General features: G+C 33.7%; 2 protein-coding genes across 2 annotated transcripts; one reads left to right on the top strand and one right to left on the bottom strand.

Annotated features, from left to right (window-relative positions):
• Nucleotides 1–3,371: 3,371 nt before the first annotated feature.
• Nucleotides 3,372–7,937, top strand: LOC139857364 (dol-P-Glc:Glc(2)Man(9)GlcNAc(2)-PP-Dol alpha-1,2-glucosyltransferase-like). The gene is made up of 9 exons (XM_071846111.1): nucleotides 3,372–3,584; nucleotides 3,777–3,911; nucleotides 3,985–4,073; nucleotides 4,567–4,900; nucleotides 5,414–5,678; nucleotides 6,189–6,326; nucleotides 6,514–6,718; nucleotides 7,101–7,243; nucleotides 7,598–7,937. Exons 2-9 carry the CDS (start codon nucleotides 3,822–3,824, stop codon nucleotides 7,855–7,857), a joined length of 1,524 nt encoding a protein of 507 aa, XP_071702212.1. The 5' UTR covers nucleotides 3,372–3,584; nucleotides 3,777–3,821; the 3' UTR covers nucleotides 7,858–7,937.
• Nucleotides 7,938–16,672: 8,735 nt separating this feature from the next.
• LOC139845506 (uncharacterized) lies at nucleotides 16,673–17,838 on the bottom strand. Its single transcript, XM_071835786.1, has 2 exons — nucleotides 17,548–17,838; nucleotides 16,673–17,395 (listed from the first exon to the last, which is right to left on the bottom strand). The coding sequence occupies exons 1-2, from the start codon at nucleotides 17,836–17,838 to the stop codon at nucleotides 16,673–16,675; spliced, it is 1,014 nt and encodes a 337-aa protein (XP_071691887.1).
• Nucleotides 17,839–18,207: the final 369 nt, after the last annotated feature.

Here is an 18,207-nt window from a genome sequence, read left to right as displayed (position 1 = left end):
CTAATTGATCTCTCTCAAGTTCTATCTTCAAGTTCTAAGTGTTCTTCATAAATTCTATAAGTTCTAGTTTCATAAAATCAAGAATACTTTCAAGTTTGCAAGTCTACTTCCAAGCTTTCTAATCCATTCCAAGTAATCATCTAAGATCAAGAAACCTTTATTATTTACAATAGGTTATCATTCTAATTCAAGGTAATACTCATATTCAAACTTTGATTCAATTTATATAACTATAACTATCTTAATTCGAGTAGAAAATCTTACTTGAACTTGTTTTCGTGTCATGATTCTACTTCAAGAACTTCCAAGCCATCGAAGATCCTTTGAAGCTCAAGTTTATTTTTGATCATTTCCAGTAGGTTTACCTATTAAACTTAAGGTAGTAATGATGTTCATAACATCATTCGATTCATATATATATATAACTATCTTATTCGAAGATTTGAACATGTAATCACTAGAACATAGTTTAGTTAATTCTAAACTTGTTCGCAAACAAAGTTAATCCTTCTAACTTAACTTTTAAAATCAACTAAACACATGTTCTATATCTATATGATATGCTAACTTAATGATTTAAAACCTGGAAACACAATGAACACCGTAAAATCGGACATACGCCGTCGTAGTAAAACCGCGGGCTGTTTTGGGTTAGATAATTAAAAACTATGATAAACTTTAATTTAAAAGTTGTTCTTCTGGGAAAATGATTTTTCTTATGAACATGAAACTATATCCAAAAATCATGGTTAAACTCAAAGTGGAAGTATGTTTTTCAAAATGGTCATCAAGACGTCGTTCTTTCGATTGAAATGACTACCTCTTACAAAATTGACTTGTAACCTGTATTTTCGACTATAAACTGATATTTTTTTCTGTTTAGTTTTATAAATTTCAGTTCATTATGAAACCATAGCAACTTGAATCACTCAAAACGGATTTAAAACGAAGAAGTTATATGTAAAACAAGATTGGATAATTTTGCTTGTTGTAGCTACGTGAAATTTGTAACAAATCTATACAAATCATAACTTAACTAACTTATATTGTATTATACATGTATTCTAACATATATTATGTAATCTTGGGATACCATAGACACGTATACAATGTTTTGACATATCATATCGACCCATCTATATATATATATATATATATATATATATATATATATATCAGAACAACCATAGACACTCTATATGCAGTAATGCTTGAGTTAGCTATACAGGGTTGAGGTTGATTCCAAAATAATATATATACTTTGAGTTGTGATCTAGCCCGAGACTTGTATACACTGGGTCGTGGATTGATTCGAGATAATATATATTGATTTATTTCTGTACATATAACTGTGGACAACTAGTTGTAGATTACTAACGTTAGACTGTTAACTTAACAAACTTAAATCATTAAAACGTAATAAAAAATGTTGTGAATATATTTCGATCATACTTTGATATATATGTACATATTTGTTATAGGTTCGTGAATCGACCCGTGGCCAAGTGTTTTTTTTCGACGAAGGAAATCTGTGAAAGTGAGTTATACTCCCACTTTTAAAATCTATTAATTTGGGATGAGAATACATGCAGTTTTATAAATATTTTATAAAATAGACACAAGTGATCGAAATTACATTCTATGTTGAATTATCGAACCGAATATGCCCCTTTTTAGCTTGGTAGCCTAAGAATTGGTGTTTATTATAATTGCCACCAATTGACGCGAATCCTAAAGATATATCTATTTGGCCCAACAAGCCTCATCCGAGTTACGGATGCTTTAGTACTTCGATTTATCATGTCCGATGAGAGTCCCGGAATGATGGGGATATTCTATACGCATCCTGTTAAGGTCGGTTACCAGGTGTTCATCATATGAATGATTTTTATGCAGTTTGCATGTTATTGAGAAATGAAAATTGAAAATCTTGTGGTCTATTATTACGAATTGATAAATATATAGGTTAAACATATAACTCACCAACATTTTTATTGACTTTTAAAGCATGTTTATTCTCAGGTGATTATTAAGAGTTTCCGCTGTTGCATACTAAATAAAGACAAGATTGGAGTCTGCATGCTTGTATAATATTGTTTAAAAACTGCATTTGAAGACTTATTTTGTTGTGTAATATTATTGTAAACCATTATGTAATGGTCATGTGAAAACGCTATGTTTTAGATTATCATTGTTTGATAAACATCATAATATTTTAAACCTTTATCGATAAAATAAAGGTTATGGTTTGTTTTAAAAATCGAATGCAGTCTTTGAAAAACGTATCATATAGAGGTCAATACCTCACAAGGAAATCAACTAATATGAAACGTTTATAATCGATATGAACGGGACATTTCAAATTACACTGAAATCATCCATCCACTTCCTTCATATCAAAACTCAGAAACATCAATATTTTTAAAATTCTGTTCGTTTCCTTTCATTTTCTTTTAAATTAAAATTGTGGAACGGAACCTGTTTTTAAATAAGGGATTGATATATCCACTATGATTTTTTCTTCTTCCACCATACATGTGCATTAACATATCATACGGCACAACCTGTTATTGCATAACTTATGGTGGATGAAGTAAAAATCATGGTGGATATATATCATCATCCTTTTCAATATCATGTTAGAAGTTAAACACATGTGAAACCAGTCTAGGGATGGCACCGGGTTGGGTTTGGGTCGGGCTTAGGTAATTCCGGACCCGAACCCGATTAAGAAACTCTGCTCCAAACTCGGCTCGAAACCCGTCGGGAGCCCATTTACTTACATACTATCGAGTTTCTTCACGGGTAAACGGGTATATCCGATTAGTCATCCAATATTTATTTTTCAATAAGTTACCAAATTATAATATCGAAAAATAACTTAATCACTTCATGTTTAAAGTATTATAAAATATACATATAAAAAGTTGATTGAAAAGTTTATAAAATACTCAAATACATAAAGTATATAAAATATCATATCTCGAAAACTTATTGTATATGATTATATTGAATATATTCGTTTTCAAAACAAATAAGAGATATATTTCATACATTAACTATATAATACTAATACTGAAATACATAAAAATTATTATTATAATTCTTCGAGCCGGGTATACGGGTATGCGAGTTGGGTATACGAGTTTGTATCAAAAACCATACCCGAACACAGAAAATTTTTTGTAACCATTCTCATACCCGTCCATGACCCGACAGACTCAGATCAGACCCGATTAACGGGTTTCGATTTTCCCATTGTACATGTCATTTTTACATCCCTAACCCAGTCAAACCACCCACACCATCATATTACCTATACACCTTTAGAAGGAAATCCATCAAGTAGAATCTGCGCGTAGTTTGAAGAGAAAAAATCGAATTTAGGTCACTTCTTCGTCCTCAACTGCGGATCGGGGACACCACTGCTCGGTGGTAACAAATGGTGTTACTGTATAAAATTACAGTAAAACCGTAAACAGCACCCATACTGCCTCACATCTCAAAAACGATTCTTTCGCAATAACAAATGATCTTATCATTCTCGATAATTCAGCAACCCATTCATCTGAACACCCGAACAAGTAAGTTTATTTTTAATTTCTTTTTTTAATCTCTATTTAGGGTTTGCATCACTTTAATTTCTTCATATTTAACTCCCGATTTCTCGTCTTCTTAGTATACGATTCCACAATTAAGTTAATTTATGTAATGGTTTTTTTTTCTGAAAAGCTTCTGTAATGATATAATGGTTGTTGCAATGTACTACCCTGCAGTTAAAGTTGAGCCCACATCAAAATAATCCTGACCCGGATTAAGAAATGGGTCGCATCGCAGTTGCATTGATTGTTAGCTCATGGATCATGCCCATATCTATTCTTGTCAATCACATTGTTCCTGAACCATACATGGTACCCAATATTCCCTGAATAAGACACCCCTTTGATTGATTTTGATTTACTAAAGTCAAAGTGTTGGGTGTAGGATGAAATATTTCATGTTCCTCAGGCTCAACAGTATTGTTTAGGAAATTTTCGAAGTTGGGATCCTATGATAACTACTCCACCTGGACTGTAAGTGTTTCTTTCTTTTACAATTCAATTTGTTTGATTTTTGGTGACAATTGCCACACAGTTACCTAATAATGGGTTTATTTGGGATAATTGGGTTTATGTATTATCTCTAACTGTCCAAAGAAACCAAAGTGTACGACTGCATACACCCTTTTAAATCGCTTAAAAGAATGAATACTCTCGTCAATAGTTCGTAATTATCTTAATCTGTAAGTTATCTTATAACTAAAAAAAATGGACACAAATTTTCAGCGAGTCAACTCAACCCTACCCATTTGACCTTTTACCCAACCCGTATGACAGTCCAACTGTCCATTTTGCTATCTCAACAATGATAGATAACTAAATCATAGATGTGTTTTGTGTCCTTTAAGGTTATTTTTTGCATTTGTCGGATTAATCTTTAGATGTTACTTTTATGTCATCCGTGTAATTAGTTGTTCATCCTCATTTATGACAAAAGTGTATGTACAATTGTACAATGTTTCTGCAGGTACTTCTTTTCACTTGCATATGTTGCTTCTTTGTTTCCCGGCATGCTATTTATAAAACCAACATCATCTTTTATAAACGCCTGCTCGACATCAGTTCTTCGTTCCACCAATGGTTTATTGGCTGTAATTTGCAGCGTGTTGGTTTATGATATAATTAAATGTTTGCAGCCGTCACTAAACGACCGAAAAGCAACATTTTATGCAGTTGTTCTGGCCCTATATCCTCTTCACTGGTTCTTCACTTTTCTTTACTATACCGATGTTGCATCACTTACACTTGTTCTTGCTATGTATCTTATGTGTCTCAAGAAGAACTACCTGTCCAGTGCTTTGGTAATTATTGGCTCCATCAATTATCCTTTTGGATATATAATTAATAATTTAATAATTAATAATTAATTTACTGTTGTATTTCTAATTACTCGTCTACATAAATTGGAGGGTCCCATTGGGGTACAACCGATAGGAATTGAACCAACGAATTCGCCAATTATTTGAAATTATGATACACTCACCTCCTTCATAATGGTGTGGGGAGTGACCCATAATACATTTAAAGGTCTTGTGCAATCACTACAGGAAATTTCAACCCATGTGGCCATGTATGTAAAAATGGATTAATCTGGGTTATATTTTGCTGACAGTGGGGCAGATGTGTTAGCTGATAAAAAAAATGGTTTAGAAAATGTTCAAGTCACCCAAAGGACACTCAAGCATATACTTATATTTTTCTGTTAATCATCTGACACGTGTATTAATATTTTGATGGATGTGTCTACTCACAGTTTCTAATTTTACCTTCTTTTTTTTTGTTTAACCATCAAAATTTACCCATTTGTGATGCAGCTTGGAGGTGTTGCTGTACTTGTACGACAAACAAATATTATTTGGATGCTATTTGTTGCATGTACCGGTGTTCTTGATGTTATTCAAGCTAAACAAAAACGTGAAGAGAGTTTATTGTCGGAGATTAAAGATGACTACTTGGCTTCAAGTAAAGGTGTTAATATCAGCTCCAACTTGAAAAAGAGAAGATCAAGCAATGCAATTGCAATAACTTCTCATTCTGTTGATGGAACAGGTCTCCCCTCCCGTTTTGACAGTTCATCAGGTTTGCTTCATCTTATAACGTTGGTAGTTCATAAGTACATATTTTGGCATGCTTAGTAAAAATCAGAGATATAGAGGCAGTTATTTTGATCTGTTTACGTATGTATAGATTGAACTGAGGTTTGTGCTATCTTAAAAGGGTAATATAAAATGTTAACTTTGAGGGAAACTGATTGTTCCAGAGTGTATTTATCATGCATAAGTTGAAGTTATACTAGTATTGATATAATATCCTTTTTTGTGGGGGAAAATCTATACGGAAACATGTTTTTCTAAGAAGTAGGAAAACTAATTTTGTTTAACTAAAATTCGTCAATGAATTTGACACATATGTATCTGCTAGCGAATATTGAATATAAAGTTATATTCAGTAAAAATATTTATTGATGAATATACATAGACTATACATTTTGCTTGCTTTATAAAAACTTCACTTCCGTAAATTCTAGATTTTATGTTATTTTGCTAGGTATTATATCAAACTATTTATTTATTTATAATATATATGAAGGTTTGTTTAGTGAGATTTGGAGCATCTTATTAGCATCATGGCATATGAAGTGGGAGCTTATTGTCTCTTTCAGCCCGTTCTTTGCATTGCTGATTGCTTTTGCTGCATTCGTTGTTTGGAATGGGAGTGTAGTTCTTGGTATCTTTCAGCATCTACTTTGGGTGTTCACCTTATAAAAATACTTATATACTTTATTAAAACCCAATTTAAACCAAAATATAAACAGAAAGTTGACTAAACCCATATTTTGGTTTATATCAATCAAGTTTGGAACTTTAATTAACACATGCAAGCCCAGGAACTAAACCAACGTGTGCATTTACAGGTGCTAAAGAAGCTCACACAGTTTCTCCACATTTCGCTCAGTTATTGTACTACAGCTTAGTCTCATGTTGTTTTATGGCTCCTGTGCACTTTACTACAATACAAGCTGCAAATTTGGCTATGTTATTCTGGAAGAATCGCCCCATTAGTTTTTTACTATCTTTTCTTGCTACCGTATTTTGCTTTCTTTCGGTGCACTACTTCGGGTTTGGTCTCTAATCTACTAATCTTATTGATTGTTTGTGCCCTTATGATAATTACATAAAAATAAAATTTATGGAACTTGGTATACCTAAGAATCTAAAGTTACATTTTTTATATAACCTTCTAATTTTATCAGGTGTTTGGATTTGCATTTGAAAATGATTCAAGAATTCTATAAAGTCAAGTTGCAACATTTATTTTAGTCAATGTTACATATTCATATATCCAAACTTGTAGCCAATATCCATATATACATTTTTTAGTTTTTTATCTTAATATTGCACTTCATTAGTGCATTTAACTATAACATAATAACATTGAATCCAATAACATACATATCAAGTTGTAGTTTATGATCATAATTTGATTCTTCTACTATTTCAGCATCGCTCATCCCTATCTACTTGCTGATAATCGTCATTATCCGTTTTATATATGGAGGAAGCTTATAAATGCTCATTGGTCAACAAGATATCTACTTGTTCCACTATATGTTTACTCATGGATTTCTATCCTTTGTATGCTAGGTAAGTATGCCACTTCAACCACTTCTTTATGTTATCATTTAGGTGACAGTTTCAACCCATTTTTCTTTCAAGATGATTGACTTGGGCTATGTTTGTCTCTAACGGGCAAACTAGGCAAAATGAAAATGAGTTAGACTACTATTTGTAGAAATAGTTTTTGTAGAAGTGGCAAAGTTGATGAATGGGTTGGGTAACAGGTCAAACCAACTGATTTTCAAGTTTTCTTTTTAAGTTTTACCCATTTGACTTCAATCAACGATCTCGGATAACATTAGAGTTTCGTTTAAAACTAATTAACTGGCCATCTATTTCATTTGGTCTGAATAAAATTACAAAACATGCATCTTATTGTAGTAAAAGCTCAGAAGAAAGTGTGGGTGCTGGCTTATTTCCTTGCTTCGGCCGCTGTTCTGATTCCGACTCCGCTTATAGAATTTAGATACTACACCATTGCGTTCTTTTTCTTAATTCTTCATAGTCATGTCACTAATGATCGAGTGTGGATCCTTATGGGAATCATATATATATCCATCAATATCTTCACAATGGCAATGTTCTTATTTCGGCCTTTTCATTGGAATCATGAACCTGGTATTCAGAGATTCATATGGTAAATGAGTATTTGTTCTTATAGAATTGAGGACGTTTGCACTTTCACTAATTCTTATCAAGTCTTGTAGTTGTATTTCCTCCTCGTTACATTTTTTGCAACTTGGATATTTCCATTTCCATATATACTATGAGTAAATCAAACCAAGTTTTTGGTCACTTTTCATTTCAGTATTAAATAAAACTCGCCCAATTTTTGACGGGATTTATCTTTTTTCCGCCACGAGTTAGATTTCTCCATCATCCCATTCAACTCGAAATAGTTTTACGAACAAAACGCAACTAATTATATTCGAAACGGAGCTTTTTTTGAATAAATTTTATATATATAATAAACAAACCCATCTAACTATATATCAAGTGGATGATTGTGGTAACCTCGTGAGTCTGAGTGCGAGTCCTTCTGCCCTTTTTTGCAATTTTTTATCGATTATCGCTCAACATTAGTTTCATAAAAATATTTACTATTAGTTTCATAAAAATATTTACTTTTTTTTAAATAGTGTGAACAGTAAAAAAAACTTATTCGTTTATTCGTTTTTATATATATATAAATTAAATTAAATGTTTTGTTTAAACTTTGAAGTTCATATACATACATTGACATTATCATAATCCGTTAATTAAATAAAATTTGGTTAAAAAGGTAACACTAATTTCCGCTTTTTATTTTAAGTGAAACACAATTTATTTATATATATATATAAATCGTGGTGATTGGTGTCGCAATATGATTGGTGAATCCCATACGTTAATAGTAACCCACCTTCTAAGGGCATTTTGGTCTTCTTACACTTTAGATATTTGACCCCGTAGCAAATACTGTAGCGCCATTCTTCCAGATGGTTCCTCCCTCTTCTTCTCCATCTCATCTCTTCTCATCTTCATTTTTCTAGCACCTAAAATTAGGGTTTGAGGTGTCTGATCTCAACCCTTTCTCCATCACCTCCATCGGCCCACTTATCTTCAAACCCTAATATTCTCCAAACGATAGCTTCCGTTCTTCATCAAAAAAAATAAGCTCCAGGATTCTGGCAATTGGTTTACCGAAGTTCAAGCTTCTTCTGTTACAAATTGGATTGACGTATGTGATATCGTAGGTATGTATTCCGCTTCCATTCGCTAAAATCTACAACTATAATTTAGTACTTAGGTCTTTAATAATTGTTAGTAATTTAAATTTGACAGTAGGATTAAAGATGATATTAGGATTAAAACTTATTAGGTTTCAAGAACATATACACTTTTTTTTTTTTTTAAGTAATTTGATTGCTCAAATTTTTTCTGTTTCTGAAGCGTTATGCGAAACAATTTGTAGATCTACTCTTCATATACCTATATAGGGATTAAGTAAATTCGCTAATTCTTTTGTATCTTCCTATGTATCTTATGATTTTATGATATTCTTAGTATGTGTATGTCTAAATTGGTTTTTGTTTTTAAATATCTTTTCTATATTGGTTTAAATTTGAGGTCCTGCAATTCTTTAAATTTGTTCATTGTTAAGTTTAGTTTATTTTATGAGTTTCCTATTTTGTTTAGTGATCTATGATTAATGGCTAATGACTTGCAGAATGTAATTAAAAAATCATATACCAGTGAGTAAGTGAAGTTTTCATAAAAAGAATATGAAGATAGAAAATAAAGCAAGATTCTGAATCAGTAGCATTAGGTAAGTGAAAATACAGTAATTAAGTATTCGTTATGCTTACATTACTATAAACAGTAGAGATGTGATCAGTTTATGAAACTAAATAATATTATGAGATGTTGCTCAATTGCATACTTTGGTAAATGTTTAGATTTGCCTTGCATCGTTACCTTGATGTATATAGATAACAATGCTCTTCATTTTCTTTTTATATTGTTTTCTATGTTTTCTTCTTTTTATCTTTTTGATTGTGGTATACCGTATGCGATTGTCAATGTTTTGTTGAAAGGTTTAGCCGCTTAGCAGGTAAACTTACACTTTCATCCGCATCAAGTGTATTTGAATTGCTTAACAACCTAACCACTGCGTCTCCACAGTTTCACGTCTATGGGAACGATTTAGAGCTGACTCCAAGTGATTGAGAACAAGCCCCTCAATCAAGCACCGTATTTGATAATTTCATGGATAAATGATTGGACTACTCTACTTCTAATTTCAGCAGGTCCAAGTATGAGGCAACTATAAAGTTGCAAAAAGTATATAAAAGCTTTCAAACGCAAAGAAAGCTGACGGATTGTGCAGATTAAAATGAACACAAGTCGTTAGTATTTCTAAACTTTTTATACAAATATAATTAAATTTGATCCAGAATTATAAAGGTTTTGAAAATAGGAGATTGTGACGATGAATATATTGGAGCTGCGTTACGCATTGCGGCCATGGTGATTCACGTTCCATTACCTGATTTCGTACACAAAATGTGATCCTAACTTTTCTTTCCCATTATTTTTTAACTTACTGTTGCCTTTGTTAGCTACTGTTAATATAGTTATTATATAATTGTGTTCATATCCTTGGTTATTATACTAATAATAATAATGCCACCTAAAAAAACCAAAGAAGATTAGTTTTTGGGTGATGTATCGTAATACTATGCAGGAACACGAGAGGAAGCAAGCTCCTTAGCCAATCGTAAGTTCTCAAGAAGCTGCTGCACCTGCAACACGACAACTATCATCTGAACCAGGTAAACATGAACTTACGTACACATATTAAACGCTATATATACCAATAACATATACCTAACACCATATTACACATTATCTGTTTATCTAAGTTTATAATATGTTACGTTTTTTTAAGTTATATGTAGTTTATTTTTTTCCCCAGTTACAAGTTGTTGTTGACGATCAAATGCAGCCCTTCTATGCAAGTGGACAAACTGATGTACATACACTTTCAAGTGGTAACTTTTGTGAGTTTTTATTTACCTGTCAGCCTGTTAGTGCCCTTTAGGTGTGGAAACTACTAATGGTTTAATGATCCAGTATTATATTGTATGTACTGTATTATAGGGCTGAGCATGGGACGGTTCGGGGCTACCACCAACAAATCCGTTGTGAACTTACGAACATGGCGATACAACTTTGCTAAACTTGCATAGCACCACCTTCTGATGGATGAACGATTGATGCCGTTTGCAACGATTGATAAAGATGAGAGGTTAGAGTTTTCTTTTCTTGCAATTTACAGGTTTCAATTGTTTATGTTTTGGCTGTCGTTTACAACTGATTTTTTTAGTATAAATAAGTGTTTTGTATTTGGTTCATATAAGATCAGTTGTAAACCATAATTGGAGTATCGATTTCTTATTGGATGAGTAATGAGCGATATAAATTTACCTAATAGGCTTAGGAATGATTTATAACAAATTTGTCAGATTATATGAATTTACGGGGTGTGTGTATAAACTTATGTTTTGGACTTAAAGACTTCTTGAAACTTGGAGAATTTGTTAAGCTCATTTTTTGCAGCTGATGAGCTTATACGTTGGCTCATAAGCCTTGAAACTAACATTATACAGTTTTTAAAAAAAAGTATAATGGATCACTTAAACTATATTGTAGTGATAATGAGGAAGTGAATAAGGGAGAATTTTATTAGGCTACGATTTTTGACTTGCTATTGAACTTTAGTTTTACTATATTTTTTTTCATGGTGATGTGTTGTTTAAATAATGCTATGGTGATTGATAATGTAATCATCAAAGAAGTCTGTTGTCAAATGCTTACTAACTGTAACCACGCATTATATACTTCATACCTTTCCAAAAACATTTACACTGAAGTTGAAGCAACAAACTGAGAATAGTTACGATTTGCCCCCCGCAACGGTTGCCAAACACTGCGGCAACGCGGACCACACCACTAGTTGAATTCAAATTCGGTTTCATTTCTATTTGGTTTTAATCGATTTGAAAATATGAAACATAAGCACATGAAAATGTAGCATGTAGAAATTAATCACTTAAAATTGACATGAGCAGCAGTAGTAATCTTGATGTGATAGCAGAAAAGACCAAACACAGGGCACCGACAACAACTAAAGTAGAAGGTATCGTGGCAATAATGATGTGAGGAACCTAGACGACAAACAAACGATTTTCTGAACTACGAGAAAAAACAACAAAATAATTAAGTCGGTCTCAAACCCACTCCGTTTTGATGTAAAGATGTACACAAACAAAAACATATCACATCGCGAGCAATAAACACTTCGTTTAATCAAGCTTCTTACATCCCATACGTATAAAACCGTGATTCGACCAAATGTATTCTAAATTTCTAATAAACACTTTGTTTTATTAAGCTTTAATGTATATGTAATAAATACGTCGTTTATTTTTATTTTTATTTTTTTGAAAAGCAAGTAGGAATTTATTATAACCACGAAACTATACAAGGCAACGAGGAAAGACCTCAATGTTCTCGAATGGTTTGTAAAGTTAACAAACCATAATACAAAAGATACAATATAATTACGATTACAATTTTAAATAAGTTCTAGGATCATTTAGTCACGACATCCAATCAATCTTCTTCCTTTTCAAACGAACCGAAATCCATTCATAAGAATTGACTTGGACGTTATCAAAGGCAACCTTCACATTCACACTTGTACCTCGAAAAACTTTGTTATTTCTATTCTTCCAAATTTGATACGCACATACCCACTCGACCGCTTGCAATATCTTTTTCCCCAACGAGGTCATGTGAGTCGGACCATTACCTCGTAGGATTTCATTGAAGCTAAGATTGGAGGTGTTGTTGAAGCCCCACCACGAATAAATTTTTGACCATAATTCGGAAGCATACTTGCAGGAAACGAAAGTGTGCTCCACCGATTCAATCGCATCATCACATATGGGCATCTCACGCTATTTAAATCAACCCCTCTCTTGTCAAGTTCCACCCGAGTAGGTTGTCGAGTTGGAAGATGCGAACGTTGTCATTTGGAGGTAGAGTAGTCCTTATAAAGTCGATTCTTAGTAGTCTAAGTTCCACCCGAGTAGATTAAAAGTAGGTTGTCGAGTTGGAAGATGCGAACGTTGTCATTTGGAGGTAGAGTAGTCCTTATAAAGTCGATTCTTAGTAGTCTCCCATTGTATTACTTCTCTCTATTTCGTGCTCCGCCGTGTGTGTTAAATATTCTTGAGAAAGTGAGGCGTGATTTCTTTTGGGGCGGGTTGGATGAAAACAAAAAAATCTCTTGGGTTAAATGGGCGGATGCTATCGCTTCATACGATAACGGGGGATTAAACTTTGGCTCGTTGAAAAATAAAAATATGGCCTTATTAGGGAAATGGCGATGGAGGTTTATACCGAAATCGATTCCTTATGGGCTTGCATTATTCGCAGTATCTATGGCACGCGTGGGGGTCTGGATTTGGGGCCTGATGTAATTCGGGCCTTAAGGCCAACCTCTTGGCGTGCAATTTTGTTAACAGGTTATAATATTCAAGAAGCAGGTGTTCCATTCTTAAATTCTTTCGTGGTAAAGGCAGGTGCAAACTCAGAAACATCGTTTTGGGAGGAAAATTGGACGGGGCAGGGGTGTTTGAAAGATCGATTTGGGAGACTATTCCGCTTAGAGAACAATCGGTTTGCAGCCATCAAGGATCGAATTAGTTTCGTTGACCAGCGAATCGTTTGGAACTGGGATTGGAGCAGGCCCCCTACTGGACGAACTGCAGCTGAACTAACCGAACTTTGTGATCTTGTTTCAGGTTATAATTTCAATCCCCAATCCGTAGACGAGTGGCGTTGGTCACTATCAAATGACGGGTTATTCACAGTGAAAAAATTAAACTCGTTATTGGAGGAGGCTTCATTCGGTGGTAACACGATCTCAGGTGGCGAAACCATGAGAAACTCCTTGGTCCCGAAAAAAATGGAGGTATTTGTTTGGCGTATGGTTAGAATACGTCGTTTAATTATGCTTAATCGTTATGTTCCACGTCATAATCAAGCTTCTTACGTCTCATTCGTATATATGAAATTGTATTGTTATTTGAAATTGAAAAGGGTACTTTGGATAATAAACATTCATTTGATAGAAGATGTACACAACATGAACATATCAAATCACGATCAATAAAGACTTCGTTTAACAAAGCTCTTTTGAGTCTCATTTGTATAAAGCCGTAATTCGACCAAATTAATTAATTAGAACTATCTCAAACTAAGAACATAACGTTAACAAGACCTTTTAGTTGAAAGTTGAATAAGTGTTTCTTTATATAATTCAATGGAAAAAGGATGACGATAGTTTTAAAGTGTTATCTTATAAATTAATGTTGCAATAATTTGTTTCCCTGTTTCATAAACATTTGAATTGGGATCTTTTTCCAGCAGATTAAAATCGTCCCTAATTGATACCGAGTAATGAGAAGTTTTTCATTTTTCGAGTTATGTGGAGATAATGAGTATTTTTGCTCACATTTACGTGATTTAACAAATATTATTTCTTAAACGTTTATGGTTCTTTCATTTACCACTTTAAAATATACGATTAGTAAAGTTTGAATTTGAAACTTTTTATGAACATATTATGACCCTAACAACTAGATTATGATTTAACTTTTTAGACCACTTGTAGTGGTTGGGGCGTTGGTTGAGGGCGTGAGTTGCTTTTTGATGACTAGGATGTGTGGGTTATGTTTGTGGAGTAGTGGTGGTGTTGGTTTATGGTGTGGGTTAAGAGTATTGTGATGATGTGTTAAAATATAATTGGCTTAAATATTAAAAGGGGATAAATATAACATTTTTAAAATAAAAAAAATTTGGCAACGGACGTTGCTTGGTACGTTGCAGGGCCACGGCCAGATAGCTTTTTCGCTCGATCAACGCACCGATACATGGGGAAGGAGGCGTTGCCCCTAGCCACGTAGGCGGGCACGCCGTTGCCTAGCTACCGATACAACAAGTCTTAGTACATAATAGTTAATAGTTGCATGTAATATATTACTCCGTAAATCAATTAGAAATGTTTCCTCAGAAATGACAACGCGTGATGATTAGATTGACAGACAACTCATATGTTAAAATTCGAATTGGTAAACTCAATCCAGTATCATACCATTTGGCGTTATCTTAGCGTAGCAATGTAGCATGGTTTAACATTTTTAAATACTCCGTAGTCCGTAAAACGGTTATTTTATGACTATTTGAATATTTCTCCGTTTGATACATTATATAATATGGAGTATTTGTTAGATGTTAGATATCCATGTTTGAATAATTGAATGTACATTTTTATTAGCAGATTCAAGACCGTAAAGGACCCATAGCAGAAACATTGTTCATATTCCTTTTTTTTAGACGTACGGTTAATTAATTGGTTTAATAAGAAGTGACTAATAATGGTAGTTCAACACACATGAAATTTTTTTTTTTTTTATTATTATTATCGAGGAAACCCTTCTATGAAGGAGTACATTGACTTCATCATAGAGAGTAAACCTCAGGTAATCAAACTCCCTAAGCGCAAGACCTGATATCAGGTGAGTTGCGCACAAGACGCACCCTCTGATCACACTCCACTCCTCTTTTTGACGAAGACATCAAGTTTTATCTAATAAAATAATGATAGTTGAACAGATATCGAATTATCTCAATAAAATAGTAGTCTCCTTTGGATACATTAATTAAATACTCCTTATTTACATAAAAAGAAACTTTTTTTTTCATTTGTTGCACCGAATTGACTGATTTCCCTGATATCGTTGCGTCTTGCTTGACTGCGTTTTCTTTTCCGTAACGTTTTTTTTCTACGTCGTGGCGTTTGCTTTGCCTAAGGATTGAACAGGACTTGGGCAAGGAACTTTGTTGACGATCCCAATCTTCATCAACGCTGCAAATAAGATTTCTGACTATATTCTCTCTTTTTTTCGGGGTTTGGAACCTAGTCATGCTAGACGGCTCATCCCCACGCCGATTATTGAAATAGTAAAAATAAAACTGTAAAGGATAAATAAACACTTATGTAAATAAATACCATCAAAAATGGATAGCTAGGTGTCGGTATAGAATTGAGATGAATGGTTTTGCAATTTGGTAACACCTATGCTATTGACTGACGGGTGTGATTTGGTAGTGAAAAAAGAAAAAGAAAAACATGTTGCGGCGATAAGAATATGAGGAAGCATTTTTTTTTTTAATGGAGAAAAAATTACTACATGAAGAAGATCTTGACATTTAGTGGGTGTAGATATCAACGATAAGAAAATATAAATAAAAACAGATAGCAGATCAAGAAACAATATAGTAGAATGATGGCAGTTTTTTTTTCTTTTAGTTATTAGGGCAAAATGAAGAGAAGAAAAAAGATAGGAAATAGTAGATTTACGAGAAGAAGAATAAGAAGAAAGGTTTGACGGGTAGGCTGGAGACAGCGGCTCAAGGCGGCCGACTATGTCTCGGGATCAGACCTGAGCTCTTGATACCATGTTATAAAATGAAACCCCGTGAATTATTATTCATTATCGAATCGTTATTTATAGAGTTCATAGAAACCCTAATGACTAATTAAACCCTAATGGACCCAAGTCCACAAACGGACTTGGCCAATCTATATAATTATCTAACAGTTTTTAATTTTTTAACTTCACATGCCAACTTTGCAATTACTGTTTAATACAGTCTATACATTACTTTGCAATTAACTTCACGTGTACTTCACATGCGGTCTACACATTACTTTTTTTCAAAAAAAGGCGAAAAGCATTGAATTAATTGGAACGTTCTTCATCAAAACGATGAAGAAAAGAAGTTACAAAGACGGAGAATACACTCGGTCTAACCAAAAGAAAACATACAAATGCCAGAAAATTAAAAACAAAGTAACGACGGGTTGTTTTCCCAAACGTAGAATTGTGACCCGTTGCAAAGCTTTAAATTTGTAGCCCAAAGAAAGGTCTTGAGTTTGATGTTGCGAACCAAAACCGAACGACACATAAATTTCCTATTGAAAATAAAATCGTTTCTTGCCAACCACATTGCCCAAAAAGTTGCGGGACCTATTAACTTCCAAAACTTGGACGCTTTGATACCCATCCCGTAGAACCAATCGAAAGAGAAATCTTCAATAGAGCCCGGAATGACCCAAACCAACTTCCACCATGAAAAGAGGTCCGACCAAACCTTGAAAGTCCACTTACAATGAAGCAAAAAATGATTGACCGTTTCGACTTCCTCCAAACACCAAACACACAAATTAGAATGTGACGAAGGCAAAATATGTCTCTTAATAAGAACATCATAAACGGGTATACTCTGTCGAATTGCAAGCCAATGGAATAACATAACCTTAGACGGAACATTATTGCCCCAAACGACTTTTGACCACGTAGGGGGATTAACCGAATTCGAGTGAACAAGCATTCGAACCGCATCTGAAACAGAATAAACTCCATCCGGAGCAGCCGACCACAACAGTATGTCTTCCCTCAACAAATTCAATTGAATAGTAGCTAATAGAAGGCCCAATTCACTTGCTTTTATCGAATTAAAAAGAGACAGATGGCGTGTGAAGCCCAATTCACCCTCACAGAACTGCAGCGTATAAGGAGAAAAGGCAGAAAAACATTGACAAACCTTGATTAGAGGAAAACGACATGATTCGACAATGAAGGAAAGGCGTCTTTTAACGAACCATCGATCAACCAAACATCATGCCAAAATAAGATTTTTTCACCATTCCCTACCTTCCATTTCCACACATTTGTACCAACAATTGGAAGAAGAGACGGATTGTGTTGCAAGCGATTCAAGTCTCTCCAAATAGGAGAAATTTGAGAAACATGTAAAGGAGAGTCACTTTGCATTAGATCTCTTCCAAAAGAAGACCCGAAAGAGGACGTGACTATAGATTTCCAAAGACAAGGCTTGTTAGAATTGACTTTTGCCCACCATTTAACAAGCATTGCTAAGTTTTTAAAACGAAGAGGAGTGACGCCTAGCCCCCCAAATCTTTGGGAATACACACCGTATCCCATTTAACAAAACACGTCTTCTTTTTAAGACAATCCCCACCCCAAAGAAAAATACAATATTTTATTTTATTTTTTCTTTTCAACATATAATCAATCAAAATAAATACGTGCACAAACATTCCAACATGGTTTTGTTTGGTTAATGAGTTGTCTGATTTTGGAAGACAACCTTAGGCGGAGGATTGAATTGATCCATTCATCCAGATACTTTTGATCCATCTATGTTACTGGACAACTATTTGGACAACTAGTAAAGAGGTCCGCGCTACGCCGCGGATCGCAAATTTTTTTGTTTGTAATTTCAAATTATTTATGCATTTTATAATAGTGTACACAATTTCAAATAATGAAAATACAATATCAATATGAAAT

Source organism: Rutidosis leptorrhynchoides, chromosome 1 (assembly GCF_046630445.1).
Source record: "Rutidosis leptorrhynchoides isolate AG116_Rl617_1_P2 chromosome 1, CSIRO_AGI_Rlap_v1, whole genome shotgun sequence".
In the NCBI taxonomy this organism is placed as follows: domain Eukaryota; kingdom Viridiplantae; phylum Streptophyta; class Magnoliopsida; order Asterales; family Asteraceae; genus Rutidosis; species Rutidosis leptorrhynchoides.
The sequence above is the reverse complement of the archived record's forward strand: the minus strand, read 5'-3'. Positions and strand labels throughout refer to the sequence as shown.